The sequence below is a fragment of the Spodoptera frugiperda genome, chromosome 19, assembly GCF_023101765.2.
Source record: "Spodoptera frugiperda isolate SF20-4 chromosome 19, AGI-APGP_CSIRO_Sfru_2.0, whole genome shotgun sequence".
In the NCBI taxonomy this organism is placed as follows: Eukaryota; Metazoa; Arthropoda; class Insecta; order Lepidoptera; family Noctuidae; genus Spodoptera; species Spodoptera frugiperda.
In genome coordinates this window covers 3,093,066-3,120,699 of record NC_064230.1, presented here as the reverse complement: position 1 = coordinate 3,120,699, position 27,634 = coordinate 3,093,066, and the positions used below count along the sequence as shown (strand labels likewise).

General features: G+C 38.6%; 2 protein-coding genes across 4 annotated transcripts in view; one reads left to right on the top strand and one right to left on the bottom strand.

The window, feature by feature from the left end:
* The window catches only part of LOC118281190 (zinc finger protein 880), a 218,039-nt gene that overhangs the window by 9,562 nt on the left and 180,843 nt on the right, over positions 1–27,634 (top strand). The gene's annotated exons all lie outside the window — the stretch shown is intronic.
* The window catches only part of LOC118281233 (translational regulator orb2), a 76,172-nt gene continuing 50,469 nt past the window's right edge, over positions 1,932–27,634 (bottom strand). For 2 of the 3 annotated variants that reach the window (XM_035601803.2, XM_050700954.1), the window contains 9 exons: positions 21,030–21,149; positions 19,682–19,810; positions 15,034–15,146; positions 14,291–14,501; positions 13,109–13,194; positions 12,491–12,592; positions 11,870–11,974; positions 11,267–11,378; positions 1,932–10,000 (listed from right to left, as the gene is read on the bottom strand). In XM_035601803.2, coding sequence (XP_035457696.1) covers positions 9,921–10,000; positions 11,267–11,378; positions 11,870–11,974; positions 12,491–12,592; positions 13,109–13,194; positions 14,291–14,501; positions 15,034–15,146; positions 19,682–19,810; positions 21,030–21,149 — 1,058 coding nt within the window. In that variant the 3' untranslated portion in view covers positions 1,932–9,920. Of the gene's footprint in view, positions 10,001–11,266; positions 11,379–11,869; positions 11,975–12,490; positions 12,593–13,108; positions 13,195–14,290; positions 14,502–15,033; positions 15,147–19,681; positions 19,811–21,029; positions 21,150–24,516; positions 24,724–27,634 lie in introns of those variants that run through there. The other variant, XM_035601805.2, reaches the window with a different exon arrangement.

Here is a 27,634-nt window from a genome sequence, read left to right as displayed (position 1 = left end):
TTTGGTTGAACAGAATCTTAATTATTCATTTTTGTATTTTTGCGTATCTTTAATTTGAATAAATATTATACTAAAGGGATATAGATGTGAATTTGTGATGCGACATATCGACATATCGCGCGTTGTATTATAAATGCGGATAATTGCTATGAGTTTTTGATGAGGTTATAGATTGATCCAATAATGCAATCCGATTATAGATTATCCGATATAAGTGTGGGAGAGCCATGCTTCGGCTCGAATGGGATCGATACCACGGCCGAGTAGAAAACCGACGTAAAACAACGCTTGCGTTGTGTGAGTGAGGTTACCGGAGGCCCAATTACCCTTAAATTCCTAACCGCCACCAAAAGGTCGGCAACGCACTTGTAACGCCTCTGGTGTTTCGAGTGTCCATAGGGGGCGGCGATTGCTTACCATCAAGTGATCCGTTTGCTCGTTTACAGGCTTATTCCATAAAAAAGGTAATGTTAATTATAGCTTTGGCATTATTGATGATTATTTCGATTTACAAACTTTCCATTAGGTATGTAGTGTACATAATTCGTTGAAATACCATTAGTCACAAGTGCGACTCATTGGCAATATTAGTGTATTGGTTGGGGTAATAGGTATCTAAAATATTTCAAGAATAATTCGAAGCTTCTATTTGTGCTCTGAGTATATCATGTGGCAATAGACTCTCCTCTATTCTTCTCTATAGGGTTCGATTCTTTATAGGCAATTCTCGGTTTTTCGAAAATTTCTCAGTAGTAGCACGGAGTCTGGAATTATGTCCAGGATATGGCAATAGGCTCACCTCCTATTACATGGGACTTAGGTATACGACAAACGGTGAAAAGTGGGTGTACATTGTATAGCGGCATTACGTGCCGTAAGGGCCAACTCACACCGAAAGAGCGGCGAAGGGCAGCGAAGCGGAGCGCAGTTTCAGTGTCATGAGAATTTTAACTTAATTTTTATTATTATAAATACTATTATCGCATGAGAAACTCGAACGAGGCGCGCGGATGCCCGCGGAGCCGCAGGAATTCCGGCGAATTCCATAAACGGAGCCGTGCGCCTGCGCGAGCATTCTCGGGAATTCCCGAGAATGCTCGAGCAGTCACGAGCGGCCGCTGGCAATATCCCGCCCCTCGCAATAATAATTATTTATATGTGCAATAATAATTAAATCCAAAATAAACACAAGTTTCCTCGAGTTTTATTGAAAGTGAACTGCGCATAGAACGACCCGTGAATTCATCGCGTGCGGGCTCGAGATGGCGCGCGGTGTCCCGCGACTTCTCGCGCATTCCAGCGACTTCTCGAGCAGTCACGGGAATCCTCGCGCCTTCTCTACCGAGCGGGTCGCTGCGCTCCGCTGCCCTTCGCCGCTCTTTCGGTGTGAGTTGGCCCTAATGTGCACCTCTGCCTACCCCTTCGAGGATAAAAGGCATGACGTCGCATTGACGTTGAATAGACTCTCTTCTATTATAAAGTGATCATAGCACTTCCTCCGCTTACCCCTTGAAGAATTGGATAAATCTGTTAGAACATTATTGACGTAGTTGTCACTTTTGATGTTTTACATAATCTAGGAATCGAACCTAGAAACACATTGACTGTGTATCTGAAAAGGTAACTCCAAAGCATCGCTTCTATGAGAAAACTTAGGTATGTATTCAACTAGCATTTTTTGCCATTATTTTTGTAGCATACATAATATTATTATATTGACTGAAGATTCTGTTTATTCGACTAAACTGTGGTGCCATTTAAAATTCTAAGCATAAAAGTCATGGGCAGCGTTTATTTTTCTAGTATCGCAATATGGCAGTATTTTTTCACAGATAGGTATATTTTTCCAGCTAAATTTCATCATTCCTTTCAAGCAACAGGCGCTCTACTCGTAAAACCAAAACTAAAGGGTTCCAAAAATAAAACAAGCATTTAAAGATTTAATATTGGACTAATATTTAGTAAAATACCATATTATATTAATAAAATTCATATAAAAATTCAAGTATTTCAGTTTTTAAACAATACCTACTGGTTTACCGGGGACTCGAGTAATCTTGCATACACCAAACATTATTTGTTAATTTGACTTCAGTTTCTGACTTATCTACACACGAATTTTACAGATTTAATAATAAAAAACCGAAATTAAGTACTTATATAATAGAATAGGAATAAATATTATTAATGAATTACTTTAATCGTTATTATATTCGAAAAACAATTATGAACATATTCTTATCGCTATAACCATATGAAATATTTTAATATTACATGATATAAATACATACAATACAATAAAGTTAGGAACATTACATTTTTCGTGAATAAATTCTCTAACTAAAGTCAAATTAATAAACAGATACGTTTCAACGCAGTCCCCAATAAACGTAACACTAAGTAATACTATCAAACAACAAAATAAAATTAAAAAATCACTCTTAAAATAAGGAAAAACGCAGGTAAATCCAAAACTACTTATCTACAATAATTATGTAGTTTTTACATAAATACAAATATATAAAAAATCGTAATACATTTTATTTATAATAGAAAAAAAGGAAAAAACCAATAAAGCTCCGTTTTTTTAGAAATTTCAATCTAATTTGCGATATTCAAACAGATTTTTTTACATTTTTTTCTATTTATTTCAAGTTAAATATACATAAATATATCTTATTTTACGGCCAACGTGCAAAAACTTTATATTCGCTGAAAGCTTATACTAATCTGTGTAAAATTACCTATAATAATAGAAAAAAACTCGAAAAAAAATACTGAAAAAATGTAACACTACACTACTAGTGATTATAAACTACTAATCGATAAAAAAGTTATACAAAAAATTGGTAAAAAATAAATAGGAATAACATCAAAAATACATCAAAACAAGCGGGTGATTAAAAAAAAATGTTTACAAAAAGCGACTTTCATTTAAACGGAATTAAGTAAAAAATAGGAATCAATTATGTCTTTTTGGTAGGTAACTTTGGGCCGCATACTGTCTTTGGTCGAAACTAGAAGGAAGTAGCTAATAAAAAATATGTACTTACAAAAATAAATCTGTGACATACTTGGGTAGTGGACACTGTGCTTTGCAGTTGGAACCGTCAAGATCAAAGTCAAAACTGACGTATTCCTTTTGAAAACCCTTTACGTCTGTCATTAGATAGGTACTGTCACTTGTCAAGAAATGAATATTGCATGAAACTGTCATGATGCAAAATAGAGGCTCTTTTCAAGGACCAGATGTTTATTTTCTGGTATTTTTTGTCATTTTGCAAAACTGCAAGCCACAATCCCCACCCCCGCAACAAAGGCAAACATTGCACTACCCCAGAAAGCAAAACTACAATACAAACACAAGGAGAAAGTTTCAAATTCATTTTAATATCTCACAATAGTCGTAAAGTAAGTCACGGGTGTGAATCAAAGACTAAGCGAGTGTCGTGTCCAACACAAGGGGCACGTAGTCTGGTGCCATTGGTGCTCATGGGGGCGAGGGTGAAGCCCTAATATGGGACCAAACTGCTAAAAATACACCAAAGATGCCTAATATTCAACTTTATACTGTCATCAAAACCCATATTCCACTTCACCGTCACCGCACAGTCGTTTAGAAAATGTACTTAATTCTAAAAAGAAAGCTTAAAAATTAATCTTAATTATCTCTCACTAAAGCTGTCACTAGGTATCTTAGAACGCTTACAGAACACACATTAGACCCAAAGGCACCAAACGCAACGCTTGGCAAATCAAATTGGTTTAGTATCATATTAATGTATCAACAAAATTGATTTTATATAACAATGAATGAAACAACTGCATATAAAAATATATAAATCTTATTTTAAATCAATTTAAATTATAATTATGGACTCCAAAGATAATCGTTTCTGTGCATCAGAAAAACATTTATTTAAAGAGGAAATATTATTTCTACTAAATAGATAATAAATTTTACGAGTGGCAATTTTTGGTAGTTTTTTTTTTGTTTTTTGAGGCACAGACACGAAGTAATGCGCGGACACTGGGGAAATGCAAACAAGTATTAAAAGGTATAAATAACTGCTAAGAGACTTCACATTTTACTCAACCTTATAGCTACATTTGTCTAGAATGAAGTCCCGTATTATAATAATGGTAAAGTTTCTAATTGTTTGCGAAGCCCCCAGTGTCCTCGCACTCGAATTATCTGAACAAGAGTCCACTGAACTTTGAAAATACTATTTAAAAAAATAAATTTAGATCCACCGCAACTTTCGATATAGTTTAAATTATACAAACAGTGAAAAAACACCAGAAGATAAAACGGTGCAATCATTTTTTATAATTTAAAAAACACAATAATATTGTCCTAGCAATGGTACAAGATATTAGGTACATTATTAGACTCAACTAGGTTAGTTTAAATTGCGCTACTCTTTGCTATTCTTTAATTTCACTAAAAATTCTAGCACAAGAATTTACAAAACCCGCCCGGCCGATGCGGGCGGCGCTAAGACGAAAAAATTTTTACTAACTCTGTTCCGCCACCGACATAATCGTAAAAAACATTCTCATTGCGGATTTTTTAAAAAACTTGTTTCACCTAACTCCTATGTACATGCATGTGAAGTGCGAAACTCACTCGGAGTAACGTGGGGGACGATACATCGATCAACAACAACAATTCATTTATAAAGATACAAATTTCACGTCAAAAAATGTATAAGAATGACACCGCGACGCCCCCCTGCTGTGACCGCACGCAGTGATATGCAAACGACAAAATTACGATCTAAAATTAATGAGAACAGCACACCCGTCCATAGAAAAAACAGACAACGTACAAACGTGAACGAGGGCCGCTCAGCGACGGCCGCGGCGCCGACAAAACAACACTACAAACTAGCGACTAAAGGTACGTGCGAGAACACGGCCGCCCCGCCTCAACAAACTAAACCACACTCCAAATCAACTAAAAAATATTTTCATTTTCAAACGCTACATGCCATCAAAAGTAGACGATTGCCGTGGCGGACTGCCGCAGTGACGCGGCCTAAACACTCTACGAACCATACATTAACTAACATTACCTCTAGTGCCAACTAACTCGCCAAACTAGCCTGCATACGACTGCCGCGTCATTGGGGCAGAGTGGCCACAGAGTAACAAACTAAACGACAGTCAAAACTAAAATAATGCGAGGCGACATCAACAACTACAACAGACAAGCGAAAATAGGTTATAAAAACCTCAAGAGAAAACAATAATAATAATAAAGTACGAGGACGAATTGAAACTTTCCCCCGCGCGATATATTCATTCAACCAAATAGCAAAATTAGATACTAAAAATCATCGCATCCTACCGATTGGCAGAAAAGCGTTCGGCTGGTCACACACAGTCGGATATTGTAAACTACGTCTCTGTCTTGGGGAGAGAATGGAGAGAGGTCCTTGTGTTTGCGAGTACCAAGTGGCAAGAGGATGGAGGGACACAGAGGAGCAGAGGCGCCTAGTTTACAATGCAGCCGGCGACCAGCGACACATGACGGTACAATCGTCACAAAGCCCTAGGCATAGTGCAAATCTAGCCCACCGCTCGCAGGCAGACCACATATCCCAAACACACCTCGGTTTATTCTAACACCAATTATTAAGTTTTACCGCTGGGTCCAACAGATCTTCAAGGTATACTGAACGCACTTCATACAAAATATAGACTCATCGTAAATGATTAACTTTTCCAATACAAACTTGTTATAAAAGCAATTCAATCGATTACAGTCGCTTCAATTTGTTTCTCGTCAAATGATTTTATTTCAACACAGTTTAATATAAAACGTGCTGTTTAATTTTCTTTTCATAGATTTTATTCCAGCGTTCAAAGGGATCCTCGACAAGTCCGCTTGAAGATCTGTTTTAATTTAATTAATAAAATTTCCTTAACCCAAGCGTTTTTCACTACAACGTTGCGCGTAAAGTAAAAAAATCACATCCGAATTCACATTATTTACGTTTTTTTTATTATAAAAATACAAAAATACAAAATGGGACAGTGCGACCATACATTCAACCATCGCCCGCCATACTAACTTCAACTAGGGGGGTAGGGAGTACTAAACAATTTTACAAAAAAACCATTGAGCAATTTCATGAAAAAGAACCACCAAAAACATCGAACGAGTGTACGAAAATCACAAAGAAAAAGATAAAAATAAAATTTTTCGTAAAGTCTAAACTCAACGCACCGACGCAGAATCAAAACGATACAAACAAAAATTTCTTTTTCTAAAGTGTTGCCACAAAATCGTTGAAAAACTACCAAATTTGAAAATGCAGTACAAAACGAAAATCAGTCGATAAAAATGAATGAATGATACAAAGTGCGCGAGTGAAAATGGTTCCTATATAAGGTGTTCGGGGCGATCAAGGCGTGTCTTTAAATATTTTTCTAGGAAACTTCTATTTTTATTTAGAGAAATTGTATTCGCATTTGCTATTTATTATACTGAAACTATCAATTTACTAATAGGTCCGAGGCTTGTCTAGAAATGGATCGAGAGGCCAGTTAATCTAAAATGATTTAAATATTTGCAAGTAAGATCACAGAGCGATATAACAATAGTATTAACAAACTGGTGCCTCCCCACTTCTAGGCCGGACTCGAACGTAATAAGAGATTTGCACACGGTCGCGTATGACTTATAAATTCTGTCCGCGTCATGAGACTTTTTATATCGAAATACTATACATAGATATCTAAATTCTAAGAAAAATATAATATTACTATTATTTCCCTTTCAAATATTTTGTCTACATTAATTGATTAATACTTGAACATTTTCCATCGACATAAAAAGTGTCGCAACGCGTCTATATGGCAAATTTTTACTAAAACGCTTCTACTATTAATACAAATTGTACCTACTTAACGTTTAGGTGCGGGCCAGCCTTCCCCGGCCGCATCATGAACAATAAAAATAGGGGAATTTAGGAGTAAACCTGGCACATATCTCGATGGAAATACGAGCCAGAGGGGGGAAAAACGACGATAATAATTTTGACTCGTCACAAGGAACAGTGGAACGACCCAATCGGAGGTCAGCAACGAGACCTCTGGTATTCGAGCTACATCGGGAGGGGTACACCAAACTCATACGCCACAACAAGGCACTATCAAGCCTCATGATAATTTTCGAAAAAAGGTACCACACAACACGAAAAAACCTCATCGAAATAATGAAAAAAATTATCAAAAAATCCGCGCAAGTCTTTTTACTACAGTCTATTTTATTTCCGTGGTCTTTCGGGATACGTTATCTATCTCCATACAGTGTGTATCCGTTGTTTTATACTTTAAGATTTAAGTACACGTTACTCTGAAAAAACATTCGAAAAATTTTGACTTGACTCCGTTATACTTAGGTTTGTACATTGTTTTTGGTCAAAAGTAACATTGGAAAGCTGTAGCGCTGAAATAATAAGACTGTATATATAACACTGTCTCTAGCGTTTGACCGAATAATGCAGCCAAAACCAAGTATAAACAGACTTCCGACTTATGAAAACGTTTTGAAATCGAGCGTTGTATCTGTAAGCACTATTCTGATCTTAACCAGCCAACTTTCCCTTCAAAGCTATACTTAAACCTTCCAATTTAGTCATGGTGTTCCACAAGGCACAATGCTCGGTCCAACCCACCGGTAAACATTTCCTTCTAAGATTAAAGATGTTATTCAACGCAAACAATTCCAAAACGTTTCAAGTTTCAATAGTAATGAATAATTATATCATCGGTCCATCCGCGGACATACACGACACAAATTAAACATCGGTGCTAAGATCGATAGCGTTTACTACTTTCAAGCAAATATTTTGAGGTGGAAACGTATCACTGTTTATAAAATGGCGAAATAGAGAACAGAGCCATGAAAAACAGATGTAAAATAACTATCACAAACAGTGATTAGTGTTTAAGAGCCACGAGTCAAAGTATAATTACTTGGGAGCAGTAAACGCAGTCATTGCTTAAAATTTAGTCCATCTCAATCCCAAGTGAACGAGCGCGAAGGCAAAAACTGAAACCTTCCTATATACACTAGGTTTATAAAGGTTAATATAATCTTAAATACTTTAGAGACTCACTACCGTACCTCGAGAGGTCGCTAGCGAAGTTCATAATTAGATACTATGCTACCTTCTATTGCACTACCCCGGCGAATTCAAAAAAATAGTTTTTTTTTTAATATATTACTTTTTAACGCTAAAAATAATAACGTGTGGGGATGTTGGAGAGCGCGAACGTTCATGTAAGATGGGTAAAGTCGAAGCTAGTTTTGAAAATGTCTACTATTCTGTGACTACTATCTCATGAACACCGCTCGCGTCGCGACGCCGCTCGGCTCTCTCCCCACGACTTGCAAGAAACACTACAGCCAAATTGGTAACCGTTTCGTTAAGTTTTGTACTAAAAACGTGTCCCTACCGCCTCCCATTGTCGAAATCAAACGAGCCTTTAGCCTTTTATATAGCTGTCCACGTTCTAGAGCGGGCGAAGTATCAAGGAGATAGAAACTGGACAAGTCTCCTCCATGACATTACGTTGCATGCCAAGTATCGTAGGAATAAAAGGGAATGATTGAAGAAAGGTCGTGTGCAACGTCAGACAACCGAACCCGCTCTTTGTTGAAGTTCAGACAAAAGTAGTTCTAAAAGAACCGTAGAAAACGACATCTGTTAGTCGCCAGTCGCAACCGTGAACGGGACAACACAACCGCAACAATATCCAAGTCAGAATTATAATCAAATGTAAAATAAAGGAAAAAACATGAGGAAATTGTCACTAGCTACACAGGTACAGTTATTTTCAAAAAATTAGACATTCCACTTATGTCTTACGCTTAGTATCTTACGATAAGTGAGCGTACACAAATGCGATTGTCGTGCGACAAGTCGCGAATGCGTCACCTCGTGACAGATAGACCTTAACTATCCACAAACGACAACGGACATCTAGCTAACTTTGGAATACATATTTTGCTTAAATCGAATCTATTTCTGTCAAAAACCGCTCGCCTTTGCGAAAACTACCAATCGTACCACGTTTTTTGAATTGGCAACAATTTTGGAATATTTGTAACGTATTTAACTGTCAAACTTTTGCCAAACACGAGACGTTCGCTGCATTCTGAGAGTGTTAATTATCTACCTATTTCCTAAAGTAATTCGAAAGCGCTTTAAACCAAAGTTTATCGTCTCGAAACAGTTACAAATACTTCAAACTGGTAGTTCTTGCAAAGGCAAGCCCCACATTATACGCATTGTACTTCCAATCTAAAATATTTTGCTTAACATTAAACATTGGATAATGTTGCAATTTATTTAAATTTAATAGACGCCAAAGCGCCGTTAATCGTCAGAAAAGTAATCAATGAACATCGATTGTTAAATAAATCGATACTAAAGGTCTCGGACGTAATCGATAATCGTATACATTGCAGTCTGACACAAGGACAGTATTGAATCGATAATTCACACTAATATAATAATCAAAAAATTAGTTACCTACTAGATTGCTTCTATTTTATAGCACTTATGATTAAAATCAGCTGCAACGTATTCGATTAACAATCGATTTACAAATCGATTGCCCACTAATCGATGTTCATAGATAACAAACGCGTTTAATGTCCGTTTCTAGCTGAGGATAATACTTTTCACATATGGATATAAAATGTGAATGGTTGCCATCGTTAAAAATCTTAGCCAGTTGGTGCATGTTCAAAAACTAGTCTAGTATTAGTTAATGCTAGTATTTTTTACCTTAACGGTAAAATGTGGGCAGGAGTACTCGGTGTAATTACTTAGATACCGCACTAGACAGCAGTCTGTAGAAGCCAGCAGTCATTCTGGTACGTCGTAGACAAGGTGAGGCTAAAACAGCCTGGCTGCCGCCTCCGGTTTGGATAAAGATGGGTGGGCGGCTTGCTGCTTGCTGCTGCCTAGTGCGTTATCTGCCAAAGTGCAGTCAGATATTTTTATTTGAACATTTAACAATAAAAGACTCATAAGTATGAGGGAGTCTTTAAAAAAATCGAGGTAATGATGTGCAATTCTCTGCCAAACTCGTTTTAGGAATAGCGATTTTATTAATGTTGCTAGCGTTAAAAATAGCTTCGCAAGGTGTTGCCAGTACTTTAGACTAGTTTTCTACCATTCCGTACTATACTCGATGAATCCCGATGTGTGAATTGGGCAGATATTGTTGTGCAAAGTTGAATTATTCGCTAAATTGTAATATTTCATCTTTGCAGAGAGACTGCGGCGTGGGAGATGACAGACGCCAATGTTTGGAACGGGTAATAAATCGGCAAACTTATTGTAAACTAGAATAAATAACAACGATAAATTGAAAAAACCCCACTTAAAAATTAACCCAGGTAAAAAAATATAAACCCTTCTTTAAAAAAAATTAACGACCCAAGTTTAAAAATTAAAAACCCCATAAGTGAATACCCCACTTTCAAAATTAAAAACCCCCCGTTTCAAAATTGAATAACCCCGTTCCAAAATGGCGCCGTATGTTAGTAAGGTACAAGTACTGTCCGATGTTTTAAAACACGACACTTGGGCACTACTGTTGACCAACTCTTTGAACATTCAATCTCGAGGTTTCCAAAATAACCTCAAGAAAAGTAATACTGAATCGGTTTTGGGTAAACATTTTTTTTTGGCTTGTTTCGGGTACATTTTTGACATTTTAGTGGTTATGGGCGGGACAGATTATAGCCGGTATACTTCCATTTTTCTTTAAATTTAAAGCTTAATTGAATATTTATTTATAGAAAACGTTTTCGGTCATACAAAATAAAAAATATTGCCAATTATTTAATTATTCTGACAAATGTAATTATTTCTCCACATTTAGACAAATGCCTATGAAGAAACAATTACATTATTCTTACGAGAAAAAAATGGTTTAACAGAAACTATCCCAAACGCGACCGAAACTGTCCCGTATAGGACCGAAACTGTCCCGAACAGGACCGAAACTGTCGCAAACAGGACAGAAACTGTCCCGAACAGGACAGAAACTGTCCCAAACAGGACAGAAACTGTCCCGAACAGGACAGAAACTGTCCCGAACAGGACAGAAACTGTCCCAAACAGTACCAAAACTGTCCTTTCCAGCCTAATCGGTCCCTGATAAAATGTCAAAATGTACCGTCAAGTTAGTCAAAGCATCTAGTGTCCCCAGTGTCGGCGTATAAGTGACTAACACCATCGGAAGGGCACGGCGCGCGGTCGGTCGGCTCCTTCCTTCACGAGCGGCTTGTGGAACTCGCGCCCGGGACGGGAGTGGATCGTGGCCCAGCAGTGCTCGCAGTAGTACTGGAAACAAATGGACTCAGGTTACAATATTGTAAGGTATGTTTTATTATTAAATGTTGAATATTAATGTAGGAAAATTTGGCCAAAAATGTGGTATTTTAAGTAATAAAGTCGATTAAAAATGTAATGTCATTATGTCAATCAAATGGAAATGTGTTATCTTGTAAAAACAAAGAATGAAAACTAAAAGTTTGAAGACTGGGCACCTACAAGCAGGGGCTCGATTCCAAGTTCGAGCATAGTATTGTGTCGAGTTTTTTTCGGTTTTTCAAAAATTTCTCAATAATAGCGCAGAGTCTAGAAATGTGCCCGGTATATGACAATAGGCTCACCTCCATGGGACTTATAACACAAACGGTGAAAAGTGGGTGTACATTGTATAGCGGCATTACGTGCCGTAATGTGCACCTATGCCTATCTCTTCGGGGACAAAAGGCGTGACGTTGCGTATAGTACCTAACTACATAGTATATAATGAGTAGTATATATACCTGCAGACAGGTGACGTTGGCGCAGAAGAACGGCGCGAACTTGGATCCGCAGCGTGCGCCGGCGCACTCGTCACACATCTGGTCGTCCAACACGTACGGCTTCACCTGCAAGTTGCACCGTCTCGCTTTATAATTCATTCATAAATTAGGTCAAATTATAATACAAGTAATTTCAGTCCAAAATCTGCGGATTCATTTTAACTTTTGATAGAAACTACTAGATCTTTGGTAACCAGACGAAATAATAGCCACATTTATACAATTCAATTTGGAAATCTATTAAAAAAAATAACAAAAAGGCAGAGCCAGTGAACTGAGTGACGCCACGTCAGCCGAGCGCTGCTCATGATGAAGAGCCCTTCTGTGACTCGAAACTAGTAGAGCTTTTCTCCATTAACCCTTTATAAGGCAAAGGTAATATTTGTAATATTTACTTTTTTTTTTGTAATATTTACTTTTTGTAGCATTCACTGAACTTTTCGTTAAAGTAAACACGGTGGTAAAAATGTTCCCTTTGCCTTATAAAGGGTTTGTACGTGAGTAAACCGTGATTTTTAGTTAATTTAGTATGACTCACGACAGTTATTATAAAAAACAGTGTCTATAAGTATGTGTATTTACCTCGACCCGCTTGTCAATGTCCCCGTGTTGCAGCTGCACGAAGCGCGCGGAGATGGCCGCGATGTACGACTGCTGGTTGGAGAACGCCACGCGACCCGCGCCCTGCAACCATTGCGATACCAGGTTCAACTAATATTCCAAGTCAATTCTCTTTAATGATAAACAGTTTTTGCGTTCAGTAGATGGCGCTGGTGTAGATTAAAGCCTAAGTACCCTTAATGAGAGTGCGTTCGGCGCCGTGATTGACCGTCGCGAATAAACCAACCAATCAGCGTGCCAAACGCGCTCTGGTTTCGATTTCGTTAAACATAAAACAAACTCGTACCAAGGCGTCTGATTGTCCGGCCGAATAAACCGACCAATCAGAGCGCTGAACGTGCTCTCGTTTGATTTTCGTTCAACGTAAAGCAAACTCGTACTAAGGGTACTGTACGTGTGATCCACAAATTGTTGTTCGGGTCTGGGTGTCATGTGTATGTGAACTTGTATGTTTGTAAACGCACCCACGACATAGGAGAAAATCCTAGTGCGAGGCATAGTTTAAAATAAGTGAAAATAAAAGATTGAAATATTTCCTGCAGATACAAAAAAATGGAGATAAGGGTATAAAGTCCAGACCTTAGGGTACTTGAGCTCGGGGTCAGTGTCGATGCCGGCGTAGCAGACGCCACCGTAGAACCGGTCCATTATCATCGCCAGCTCCACTGAAATATTACATCACAATGCTTTAGATTTAAGCAAAAATGTTTTATTTAAACTGACATGGTCACTAACACAATCATTAGAACTTGAGACGGGATATTTACCATGTTTACTTATACTCATAGACATAAATAAGCATGGTAAATATCCCATCTCAAGTTCTAACGATAAGGAAAAATAGGTCTGAAAAAAATCGGTTCACAGTCTTAGCAATTAGCTATAGGTATACCTGTCTATACTTGGCCAATATCGATGGGAAATGTTTGAAAACCAACGCGCGTCCACAGGCGGCCCGCATCGTACGCATCGCACGCAACGGATTTTAGTTTGTCTTGTATAGAAACTCATACAACTGCGTCCACTGATCCGCATCGTACGGACCGCATCATCGGCAATGTCTACATGCGATGCGTACCGATGACGTCATATGGAATGCGTACGATGCGGGCCTGTGGACGCTTACTTTAAATGTACAAATCATCGATCTTGGCTTATGGAAAACCTGTAGATATTAAATTATTTGTGTGTGGAAATATCTTCATTGTTGCTTCAAATGTTTTACAAAGACCAAAACTAAAGAACAACTTCATAGGCTAGTTTCTCACTAGTCAAACTCAATACTTTTTTCAAAACGACAAAAACTATATCTTCTATTAATTTTCTATGAAATAGCACGTTACGAAGTAATCGGATTTTTACGTCAAATAGCATGACGCCATTACGATCTACTACTGTGATTATTTTTAAAATAATTTGTTGCATTGAAAAGTCGAAATATGGCAATAGGGTCACCACCACATGGAACTTACAGCATAAATTGTGAAAAGTGGGTGTACACAGAGGCATAACGTTCCATAATGTGCACCTCTGCCTACCCCTTCGGGGATTAAATGCGTGACGATATGTATGATATGTATGAAAAGTCGAAATAATTTATTGTTGACTGAGGAAACTACCCATTTGAACGGCAAAAATAATATTTTACAAAGAAGAATTGACAAAAAAAAGTAATCATCCACACCATCTAGTCCTGTAAATTTCCCTGAAATTCCATCAATTGACTAGAAAATAACCACCCTCCCGAAATAAATCACTCACCAGCCTTCAGCGGGCGCGGCACTCCCCCCACAAACACGGTCTTCCGAGGGTCGAGCGGCATGCTGGCGTCCAGCACAAAGTCCGCGTCCGCGAGCCTCCACGGCCGGATCTGCACGGGCTTGTCGCGGATCGTGGGCGACGACACGCACAAGTACAACTTGTCGTCGTCCGTTATACAGGCCTCCATTAGAGCCGCTACCGAGCTCTCGTCCTGGGTGGGGAAAAGGGTCATTTTCATTATTTTATTATAACTTTCGTGAGACATACTAAATTAACTATTATGTTATCGGCGTTATGTTATACTCTTCACAAACTGTCACAAGTCTTGATATACAGTAGTCTTTTCAAAATAACAAACTAGGAACTCGAACTAGTTTCAAGCCATGCTAGAGGCTCATTCATAAGCAGTATTCCGCGACACACGATGCGGCGATTGTCGCGCTGCTACTGCTGCTAGCATGGCTTGAAACTAGTCATGTTCCTCGTCAGCTATTTTGAAAAGACTACTGTCATATCAAGACTTGTGACAGTTTTTGAAATTAATTTCTAAACAGTAAAACAAAATATTGTAACCTAAATGTAACCGTTTTAAAATCTTCAAAGAGTTGTACAGTAGTATGTGAAACAATCATTAAAATCATTATTCAATCAAACAAAGATGAGAGAACGCATAAAACGTAACTTATAGACCACAAATATTGATAGTTTGGCAAACGGTTTCACTTTATTTACGGGGGAATTACCTGAAACAGTAGAAACGCGTAACCCTTGGGCGGGAAATAACTCTTGCTCTCCGCTTTGTGGGGCCAGTCCACGACGAGCGGCCCGAAGCGACGGAATGATGACGTAATCTCATCTGCAACAAACATAATTCAATGTTAGATAGGTTTTATTATACTCCACAAACTAGTTAACGCTGCTTACGGATAAATTGAAAGGTATTTTCTCGCTTGTTCCTTATGAGAGGCCCTAAAAGATCGGCGCACTTTATGGTAAGCGTCCACAGGCCCGCATCGTACGCATCGCACGCAACGGATTTTAGTTTGTTTTGTATAGAAACTCATACAACTGCGTCCACTAATCCGCATCATCAGCAATGCCTACATGCGATGCGTACTGATGACATCATACGGAATGCGTACGATGCAGGCCTATGGACGCTTACCTTTAAACTCCTCAGGTGTCGTGGGTGCTTAAAGGCAGTGCCGATTGGATTGCTAACTATACATATAAGACGATCCATCTGCACGTTTGCCACCTGTCCCACAAAAAACATAATTATAGTTTGAACGCGTTAAGAGAAAGAGAAGGGGAAAGACATTTCGGAATGAGGTCACAGATGCTAGTAGCTCCGGAGCTACGGATTGCCTAGTGGGTTACCGGGGCTCCGGCTCAAAAAGCAGAAGTAGGAACTGAATGGTTTTTAGTCAGTAAGAATCTGACACTCCCTCTCGCCTCGTCCAAGGCGAAAGAAGTAATTTGATGATTAAAAATGGGTGCTAAGGAGCACTTAGGGTGACAAGATGGAAGTAAAGAAGAATACGCACGTTAGAAGAATACGCTCTGTAGTTTAATTTAGAACAAAACTACTAAAGCATAAGTTTATCAATGCTAAATCTACTCCTACCTAAAGTACAATAGACTACACGTGGCGATGCACTGGCTTACAATGCGTTACACGCGTACCAGCTACCTACCTAGCGACGCGTCAACAAGGCCACGTGTGGGAAGGTCTACAATCTCACTTATATACGCTGTAATCACTTATGTATAACGTGCACTTATAATCCAATATACACTGCTTTTGTACTGGAATACTGTCGTGTGTCTACGCAGTGTTACGACTGTTTTATTCTGAAGGTGTAGGTAGAGATCTAATCGTCATTGGAAGTAGGATAAGTCGGCTTTCTACTGCTAGACTATGATGCTCCTCTATAAGTGTGAGAGAGCCATGCTTCGGCACGAATAGACCGGCTCGACGGGAGTGATACCACAGCCGAGCAGAAAACCGACGAGAAACATCGCTTGCGTTGTGTGAGTGAGATTACCGGAGGCCCTATTACACCTTCCCCCCTTTCCAAACTTCCTAATCCCCGATACCCCAACAACACTTAAATTTCTAATCCGCAAAAGGCCGGCAACGCACTTGTAACACCTCTGGTGTTTCGGGTGTCCATGGGCGGCGGCGATAGTTAAGTTTTTTTTTATAGTATAAGCCGGTAAACGAGTGAGACGGATCACCTGTGATGATGTGTGTAAGAAAACATACATATTTAATGAGATTTCAGCATTTCAACATTATTTTACGTTTTCCTATAAGATCGATCAGATTAGATGTAATATGTCTTATCTCTATATAGGTATAAAAATCGTTATAATTGCTGTTCGTTAGTCTCGCTCAAACTTGAGAACGGCTAGACCAATTTGGCTAATTTTGGTCTTGAACTATTTGTAAAAGTCCAGGGTAGGTTTAAAAGGTGAGAAAAAAATGTTAGAGGTGGTACGAAGTTTGGCGGGTCAGCTAGTATTTTACATAAACCAACTAATATCAGACTTCCACAATCCGCTAAAACCAACACTGCATTGTTACATAGATCCTCTAGCCATTTGGAAACCACATTAAACAACAAAAAGCATAAACGTCAATCGTCAATTATACCAAATGCATTCTTAAGCTGCTCAATAATTCAGAGTTAAAATGACTTCGAGCTAACAACGGGTTGCTAGGCGACGGATACACAACAGCCATGGTAGCTGGTGCAGCGTAATGGAGTGAACCAAGGCTACATCGATATTGACCTGAATAATAATGTTTGTGGAACTAATAATCACCGGTCGAGGCTGACTTTTTATGTAAAAACCTATTTTTTATGTAAATACCATTTTTTTCAAGTAATTTCGTGTTTGTTACGATTGTATTTGTCTGTGTTATCAATGTAATCGGGTAATGTTGGGTGGTCAATAACTATCATTCATCATTTCATCACCTCAATCTAAGCCGAGCCTTAAGTGTGGGAGCCATGCTTCGGCACGAATGGGCCGGCTCGACCGGAGTGATACCACGGCCGAGCAGAAAACCGATGTGAAACAACGCTTGCGTTGTGTTTCGTTGTGTGAGTGAGGTTACCGGAGGCCCAATTCCCCCCTTCCCGAAAAAAGCCCTTCCTTGAAATCTGACGTAAAATACGTCGAGTGTATCATCGGTCGTACTGACGTATCATCGGTTGAGTGTGAACGGTCAATTGTTTTTCTATACATTTGTCTGTTCTGGCGTTACGCGACCGATGATACGCGACGCATGTTCCGTCAGATATGAACCGATTTTAGGCCTCTCCAATAGCACGACACACGACTGCAGCTCCATATTTAAATCTACACATCTAACCACTGCCAGTCATCTTTCGAATATCGTCACTCCACCTAGCTGAAGGGCCCCCAATAACTTTTGCCTAGACGCGGTACCGATCAGAATCACGGAAAGATTCTGATCAAGAGTGATTTTCCACCAGAGATGTACTATGCTACGTTGCTGCGGATGCGTTTGGCTTTCACCAATCATATTCATTGGTACACATAGCATAACACTGGTGGAAAAAGACTCAGCTAAGCACAAGCTATATTTTTTATCTGGAAAGATGCGTGGCTATGGATATGTGCCATGGATGGCTTCCCTACTATCGAGACATCTCATACTCGAGCTGCACATATTCCTCGCACAGCTACATAGCATAGTATCAGTGGACACGGTCACATAGTTTAACAGCTTAGCAACGACACGCTCACCCTAAGATCGGTTAATAATTTAGCCATTAGTTGGCTCTTACTCACACCCGCGAGAAAAACAGGAGTGTATAAGTAGGTATATAAGGATGCTACTCTGACACGACACGGTATCGACTTCATTTTATCCATAGAAAAAGATCCGATAGATAACGGCTATGAGTGATGTATGTATGTACGTAAAAAATTAGGAATTTTTCATTTAGTTAAGAGCATTTTATGTGTAGGTATATATATATATAAATAGAGTAATTTCGTTATGGGTACCGTTTTTTCAAGTACCTAGACACCCACTTTTTGTCGCTTATATTGTTAAGAGCGTAATAGGAGGTAAGCCTATAAGGCTTATATAGTCATACAGTAGTGTCATCGATGGAAAATTTTGAAATTCAGACTATTGATCGTTTCATGTTGCGTGTATAAAGTATTATATCGTTTCACTTAATTCCATGAAGCAAGTACAAAGAGGAGATGCCATAATGTGATTGTGTACTGTGACACAAACACGGCCCTGTCCAATGATATTATAAGTAAAAAGGTGTAGATAGGTTATAAGCGCTCGGAAAGTGACACATTAAAATGTGGACAATTGGCAACGTGTTTGTAGTATGGGACAGCTAGATGAGAAATAGAGAGGGGCGTGGTTTGTAATGTCCCGCGCTCACCGTAAAGTGTCACGCATTATGTTAAAGAAAAATCCAGTTATGACATCTCCTCTTTGTATTTGCTTCAGCAGTTGATTTTACGAAAACGTCTCGGGATTACATCGCCAATATTTACACAAAAAATCTAAGTCTATTGAACGTAATTTTCTCAATATTTTCACCAACAAATCAAGAGAAAACCCCACCTTTTCACCTCCAAAAAATTACAGGTAAAAAACCGTCTTAGGTACGACAATCTCCCCCGTAAAATCCCTTAGCTGGCACACTCAAACTAGGGCGAAAAAGGGTGGCGTTACATCATGAAGCATTCTATCAGATCGCATAACTCATTTCAATGATATCTGCTGACCCAGTTACCACAATGGAGGCAGTGGCTTGTCAACCTGTCCCGGTAATGGCCACTGATAAATGTACAATGGTTGAATGTCCATTGTCAGCCACTTATATCTAGGTTGGGTTAATTCTGGATTGTGTTTCAGATAAAGTCAATGTAAAGTTATATAAGCAGTGTTTTGTGTTATTGTGTCCAAGGTAAATAAGGATGTTTAGGTTTGTGGTTGCATGCCTAAGTACTGTGTGTTGCCTGGACATTGGTCGGCTGGACAATCGTCAATCTCTTTTATTTGAGCTGTTGTTTAACATAATCTGATGATGATGCCTTAGTACTTTATGTACGTGTCGCCTATTATTATATTTTTTATGAGATAAGCAGGCAAACAAGCAGACCTGTCGCTTGATGGTAAGCAATTAGTATCTAAGTACGTGTGTCGCCTGGACAGTCACCGCTACCATCAGTTGACTGGACAATCTCTTTACATGAGCTGCTGTTTACATGAGAACATTAGCTCATGACGACACCTAAGTACGTGTGTCGCCTGGACAGTCGCCGCTACCATCAGTTGACTGGACAATCTGTACACTGAAATGTTATTGTAATAGAACTTACCCTCATCGATGTCTGGTGGCAATCCGCCGACGAACACCTTTCGGCTGAATCGCTCTCCGTGCTCGGAGCCGGCCGACACGGGCGACGACCGGGCCGGAGAGCCGAGCGCGCTCACGCACATTGACAGACCTGAAACAATGTTGGGAATTCCTCACAAATGGTGTTTTGAAAAACCTTAATTATTGTACCTATATACTTAGACCAAGATCGATGTGAAATGTTTTCAAACTAGCTACAAAGGTAGGACTACGCCTGGCCGTAGCAAACATCACTGTATTGCGCTTGTATAATTTTTTCATCAGTTAAAACTATCAGTAAATGGTGTGAGATGGATCACTCTTTCACTATAAATTCGAAGAAACAAAAATCTGATTTCTGCATTTAAAAGAAGCACGGATTGAAATCTTCTGATTTAGGTTGCTTTTCCACCAGAGATGCTACGTTGCTGTGGATGCGTTTGGTTTCTACCAACCATATTCATTGGTACACAGATTAGCCTTAGTGGAACCGCACTCAGCTAAGCTGTTTTTTACATGGAAAGATGCGTGCTATATGTAGATGCGAGCTATGGATGGCTTCCTACTATCGACCCATCGCATACTCATCTCCCTCGCATGCGCATCTTCCTCACACCACTACATAGCTAAGTATCAATGGAAACGGTTACATAGTTCCAAAGCTCAGCTATTACATCTTCGTAGCATAGCTACATAGCCCATCTCTAGTGAAAAAGCACCTATCTCGCTGCTAGATCCAAGACAATTTTTTATCTACTTAATTGAGATGCGCTAGATTTCTATGGTACGGTTTATTTATGATTGTATCTACTGTAGATCCTAGCTTCCAAGAGCTGCAGAATTTCTGGAAGGTTGTAGCGGGCTTATCACATAAGAAAGATAATGACAATCGAACAACACAATATGGTATTCCCAGGGTCCTAATTTAGGTCCAACACAATCTCAGACTCTTACAGTAAGTAAGGGATCACCTTGGTGGTCGGCAAGCGGCACCGTTTGTGGACAGCCGCAACTTCAAAGGAGTTTTTCTTTTTTGAGGGGGAACAATCATCCGATGCCTTCTCCCGCCTTTTTTTTCAGGGGGGAAAATCATCCAATGACTTCTCCCACCTTGGGCGAGGCGAGAGGGAGTGTCAGACTCTTACTAACTAAAAACCACCCCGTTCCTACTCCTGCTTTTTGAGTCGGAGCCCCAGTAAACCCGCTAGGTAGTCCGCAGCTCCGGATCAATCATCAGCTCTAATGGGCCCCCTCTGTGGTGGTCTGATGGCTCTTTGAGGCGCACGCAGACTGTCGGAAAACCTAGGATATTATAAGTGGTAGTTACTCACCGGCAGCCGAGAGCCTAGAGACCACATCCTGTGCCTGGTCGGGCACGGAGGGCGAGCCCGCGCCGGCCGCGCCCCCCGCAACTGCCGCCTCCTCCACGCCGGGGAAGAACGGCGACTTGCCTGTGGACAATAGAAATTTTATATTAATACTAATGTTTGAAACGTCAGCAACTGTTGAGAGGCTACCACTAGACTATGAGACTCTTGTACCTATAAAGGGTATGATACCATTATGCCCAATTACCAACTCCTATTACCAATACCTATGCTTATTCCAATGCTTATTCCCAATCTTCCAACAACCCTAATTTTAATTAATTAATTTAAATTCCTAATCCCCGAAAGGCCGATAACTGATGTTTTGTGTATTTATGAGCAGCGGCGATTGCTTACCATCAGGTGATCCGTGTGCTCGTTATTACCGATATTTGCGAGAGAAACAGCCGTGATTTTCGGTAATATTAACTCTAAATAACATGAGTTTATTTTTTTCATGACATAATGAATTAATAAGGGTAATTCGCGTAAATTTACTGAGAAAAGCTCTACTAGTTTCTGTCATATAATGTTTTATTTCACTATAGAAAACATTCATATAACACCATGCCTTTTAATCTCCAAAAGGGTAGGCAACGGCACATAAAGTACAATCCTTTTTCACGATGATATTATGAGTCCCATGTAATAGGGGGTGAGCCTATCACACATAAGCTTAAAATAAAGTTGACGAACAATAATTTGAGTAGACAAACAAATATATATTCAAATAAATAGTCCTTGTAGACATGTAAGCTACATCAGCCGCGCATAGTGTACCGTAGTTAGCACGGACGACCTCCAATGACCCGAGAGGTCACGAATTTAAGGTCATCGAACCACAAATCTAGTGAGTCCTGCCAAGAGGGTTAGCATCCTTTTTGCTACAAATTGAGACACGATTGTACCTATGAAAAATTAACACAAACCATGGTAGAATTACCTACAAATAGGGATGATGACGGGGTATGAAAATTAAAAATCTATTTAGTTCGTCAGTTAGGTAATGAAAAAATATTAGACACATATTTTTTATTTTGTCATATAAGATAACAATACTTTGATAAAACTAATTAAAGTAAGAGTGGGAACAAATGCGTAATTTCTGCGTATAAAACGTACCTAGAAGTGACGTCTCGTGACATTTCAAATCAACATAATATCCCGAAAGTAATTGTTTCCAAAAGAAAATAACAAATACGTGCCTAATGTCTTAAAATGATCTATAAGATGGATATAAAAATGAAAATTAGTCATCTACCCTATTGTCACCAACCCAACTCTTCCCGCGGGTTTAATAAGACGGCTAAGGGACTACATATTTGACAGAGACCGGGCAGCAGCGCTCTCTGATAAACCTGAACCTTTTATACTGTGATCTCCAAGACATTTTTATGTAGAGGAGATCCATAGTCAAGTAGGATTGCAATGGACTGTTGATAAATATTTTACAATTCATATACGCAGACACGGAACAACAATAAGACAATAATTTACGGTTTTTTTTATAACTAGATATAGTAAGAACAAATCTGAACCCATATAATTAAAATATTAAAGAAATTTGAACCTTCTTTCCCCAAATACCTATAGGTTAATTGACACGGGTATAAACCCGATACCGCAAGCTCGGTAATCGCATTAACTACCAAGCTACCACTAGGAATAACGATCGCTATGAAATAACCTGATTTTAGAGAGCCTCCAGTATATTCAAGGAATATCACTACATAGTATAAAACAAAGTCGCTTTTTCTGTCCCTATGTCCCTTTGTATGCTTAAATCTTTAAAACTACGCAACGGATTTTGATGTAGTTTTTTAATAGATAGAGTGATTCAAGAGGAAGGTTTATTTGTATAATACATGCATAATATATCACCATTGCACCAATGCGGTCGCTAGTACAAAATAAAATATGGTTGCCCTATTTAGTTCACAATTTTACGGCGTTATATGTCACACTATGACTATAAAAATAAATTGTATTCTGTCTGTCACAAGTTGAGTTTAGCGAATGTAGAAAACTTATCACGCGTTTTATCCTTTGGAGGGGTAGGTAGAGGTGCTCACATTTTACAAATGTTATAAATGCTAAAGTTTGGTTTGTTACTCGATCATATCAAAATAACTTAAGGGATCGGGATGCAAATTGGAACAGGGGTAGATTATGGTGTAGAATAACACATAGGCTACTTTTTATCCCTCAGGAACGCGGGCAAAGACAGTGGTAGAAGCTAATAACAAAAAATTGGTGAAAATCGTTAAGTTTAGTGGCATTTTTCACCAAATATGTTATGAGTTCTATGTAATATGGACTCTACTTTTTATGAATGATAGTTAAATGATGAAATAAAACTGAAGAAAACAATGATTTGTGTTATGTACGCTACACACCTTACAATTTAACTGTACAGTTGGACTGTACAATTAAATCGTAGGCCCATACAGCCTACACACTATACAATTTAACCATGCAGTTTCAACTGTACAGTTTTATATATTCTGGATTCGATTCAATTAAAAATGTACAGATCAACTGTTTGCTCTACATCCCTTAGGTATTAACCGTGCAGTTTCACTGTACAGTTAAATCAGAAGGTGTATAGCCGCTATAAGGAATGATAGGAAAGAGCAAAGAATTTGTAATGTAATAACGTCTGATAGGGGAAAATGGAAGAAGACATTGTATCGACCGCTTTTTTTTGAGGGGGAAAATCATCCAATTACTTCTCCTGCCTTAGGTGAGGCGTGAGGGAGTGTCAGACTCTTACTGACTAAAAACCACCCGTTCATTCTACTGCTTTGAGCCGGAGCCTCGGTAACCTTTTACGTTGTCTGCAACTCCGGATATTGTATCGACCGCTAGTAACTTATCATAAAGACAGACAGAAGATTTGTATGTTTATATTATAATTTTTAAATGTTAAAACGAACACCAGTAACGAACGAGTCAATGACATAATTAGCTATATAATAAAAATGTCTGACAATTTGGAGATACGCCAACGAATAGTTATGTCGGTATCAACAAATATACTGATGTAATATGTACATAATTAATTACAATTGCATAATTTTATTGCTATGTTAGATAATAAATATTAAAATGGGATAGACTACTCTACATGAGCTGCTGTTTATATGTGAACATAGCTCATGACGATACCTAAGTACGTGTGTCGCCTGGACAGTCACCGCTACCATCAGTTGACTGGACAATACATAATTAAAAAAATATCGAATGTCGCGAAAAACAAAAAAAATTCAAGACTAACGCTGAAAATCACGATGACTTTCTTTCATTGGTATAAGCGAAATATGAATGTAAATAAAATTTAAAATTACGTCCTTGAAAAGATATGTGTTTTTGCTATGAATGTGCCATGAAAATTTAATGAAATTTCATGAAAAAATTGCCTGAAAATATAAAGAAAAAAATATGCACTCACTCTTTCTATACGGGAACCTCGGGCCTCTAATGAAAGGTGTAACTAGAGGAATAGTATGCACCGACATAATATTTTACACGATTACTCACGAAAATGCGGGTTTATCTCAATGTGAAAATATATAATTGCAAAAAAATCGTTTTCTATAATTTTTTTACGAAAAAACGTGTGACCCCCGCTACGACGGACTACGCGAATGGAAAAAAAGTAGGATCGACAAATGTTCCAAATTCAAAAAGGTACTTTTTTAAATCTAGCATGCCATGCCGGCGGTATTCGATCGAGTAACGATAATAACTGTTATAAATAACTGCTTAATAACGTTAAAATAACTTTATTAATGAACTCTTTGGTATTTATTTAATTAATATTGTTTCAATGTCGCTTTGATTGCAAATAAAACAACAATTAAAACTGTATTTGTTTGTTAAATTGTTTTACATTAACAATAAAATTAGGCCACCTACAAACCAATTTGAAACTAAATACTTTTTGTATTTATATTGTTGTTAGTTAATTAATTCTTAAAATTAAATAGTAGTTCAACAATGAATTGTTCGATTGTATTTCTATTTAACAATTACTACGAAAGAATAAACAATTAAATAAAAAGAAATAAGAATTTCCTCATTCTTTTTTTTACGCGCCAAATACAGACTCTATTCTATGACACAAAATTTAAAAAGTGTAGCTGTCATTTTTATTTTTTTTCTTGGAAAATCACACGACGTTTTGTTTACTCGTGTGTTGTTTGTTAGGTATTGTCAAAATAATTTTAATTAATTATGTTTCATTAGAATAGAGCTCCTCGGACGTTGCATTCGCCTTGACATACCGTGTCGCATATAGCACATAGCCAATGTCATATTGCAGCACCCACGAACAAGCCAAGTGTCGCAATGCTGACTCGAGTAGCGTTATACGTATTAGCGTTTTGTTGTTACGTTTTTTCGGTGACATTTTTTTTTTTATAAACGTTTACTGTTTTATTGATTGAGTCATAAATATGGATGCAGGGCAAGGACCTTGGGTCTATTAGAGGATCTGGTGCCCCTTACAGGAGCTGATGGTGGCTATAGATTTAGATTTAGATTTCAGCCATGATCGTCCCACTGCAGGGCCAAAGCTACTGGCCCTACCATCCTTCCACTTCTCTCTGTTTAAAGCTTTTTGCAGCCAATCCTTGTCATAGATGTCGAGTTCGTCCTGTTATAGAGGTTATAGTGAGGTAAAAATTCCACACTGCATACTGCATAGTCTTTCTCTCCAAAAAGCTTCAGTAGACTTCTAAACGTTTCGCCCCTGTCATCAAAATAGAAGGCAAGGGTCTCAGGTTTAGCAAGAAGATTAGACTAAGTAGGTAAGTAATTTTCAGATTACAGCGCAGTTCACTACAAGACTATGGGTCTCCTACACATAAGAGATGGGCACAATTCCAGACTCCGTGCCACTACTGATGCATTTTCAAAAAACCGAAAAAGGCCTAGTAATTCTTTGCCTGTTGCGACAACTAACGAGACATTATTACATAACAACTACAATAAAACTCTATAACAAACGATTTGCATGTACAATGTACATAAACTGCTGTACGGCCATTTGGATCAATACAATATCCACTTAATAAGTTAGTGCGAACTTGAATATTAAATATTGCAGGGACCCAGTTCCCACACCGATCGATACCAGTCAAGGTAGCTGCGGTGTTTCCATGCCCATAGCAGAGAAATGGGTTTTATACAGTACTAGCGACCCGCCCCAGCTTCGCATGGGTGCAATGGTGATGTATTATGCATGTATTATACATATAAACCTTCCTCTTGAATAATTCTACCTATTAAAAAAAAGTGTATCAAAATCCGTTTCCTAGTTTTAAAGATTTAAGCATACAAAGGGACACAGGGACAGAGAAATGAGAAAGCGACTTTGTTTTATACTATGTAGTGATCTCTACTGAATTCGCAGTGAAAATACTACTAAGCCTACTTAATTAAATTCATAAATAATTTTCGTATAGAAACTCCTTTTAAAAATTTAGAAACCATAGACAGAACTGTAGAGTGGAAAAAAAATGCAGTTTGACAGTTAACTATTATTTGACGTTAAAAGGCGGGAAATTATTTTCGTTGGAAAATCACGAAATTGTAGTGTTTTTTCTAAAGGGGGAAAATCATCCAATGACTTCTCTCGCCAGGGCGAGGCGAGAGGAGTGTCAGACTCTTACTGATCATAAACCATCCCGCTCCTACTCCTGCTTTTGGAGCCGGAACCTCGGTAAAGTAGTAAAAAAAAAGGTAAGCAGTAATAAAACTTCTCGAAACAACCAAACTATTATATAATTCCACGATCATTTTCACAGAACATTCGCCCTTGAATACAACCCTAATTTCTCTCACAAAACATATTATCAAACAACCAGGAACTTCCAGTATAAAAACATACATTCCCATATAGCTAAAATATGACTACACAACTCCCCTTTTCGGATGTCGGCTAACAGCTCAGCTGAGAGGAAGCTGCCTATTACGAGCGACCTCCACCGCAATTCCTCATACAACATTGATGTTTATTGACTACACACCACGTAGTGTATAGCGGGATTTTGTTATGAAACTATCATTTTTTTCTATTATTAGTAGGTCACGCCTTTTATCCCCGAAAGAGTAGGCACATTACAGCTCGTAATGCCGCTATACAATGTACACCCACTTTTCACCATTTGTATTAGAGTTCGAAACTGGATATTTACCATGTTTTTCTATTTCTATGAGTTTTTTTCACCATTTGTGTTATAAGTCCCATGTAATAGGGGGTGAGCCTATTATTGCCATATACTGGGCACAATTCCAGACTCAGGCTAATGGCTGATCCGGAGCTGCGGACTACCTAGCGGGCTTACCGGGGCTCCGGCTCAAAAAGCAAGAGAAGGAACGGGGTGGTTTTTAGTCAGTAAGAGTCTGACACTCCCTCTCGCCTCGCTCAAGGCGGGAAAAGTCATTTGCTACTATTGAGACATTTTCGAGAAACTGAAAAGCCTAGTAATTCCCGAGACCCCTTGTCTGGCAGTCGCACTTGCGACCACTTGACCAACGAGGCAGTCATTTCTACTAATATATTT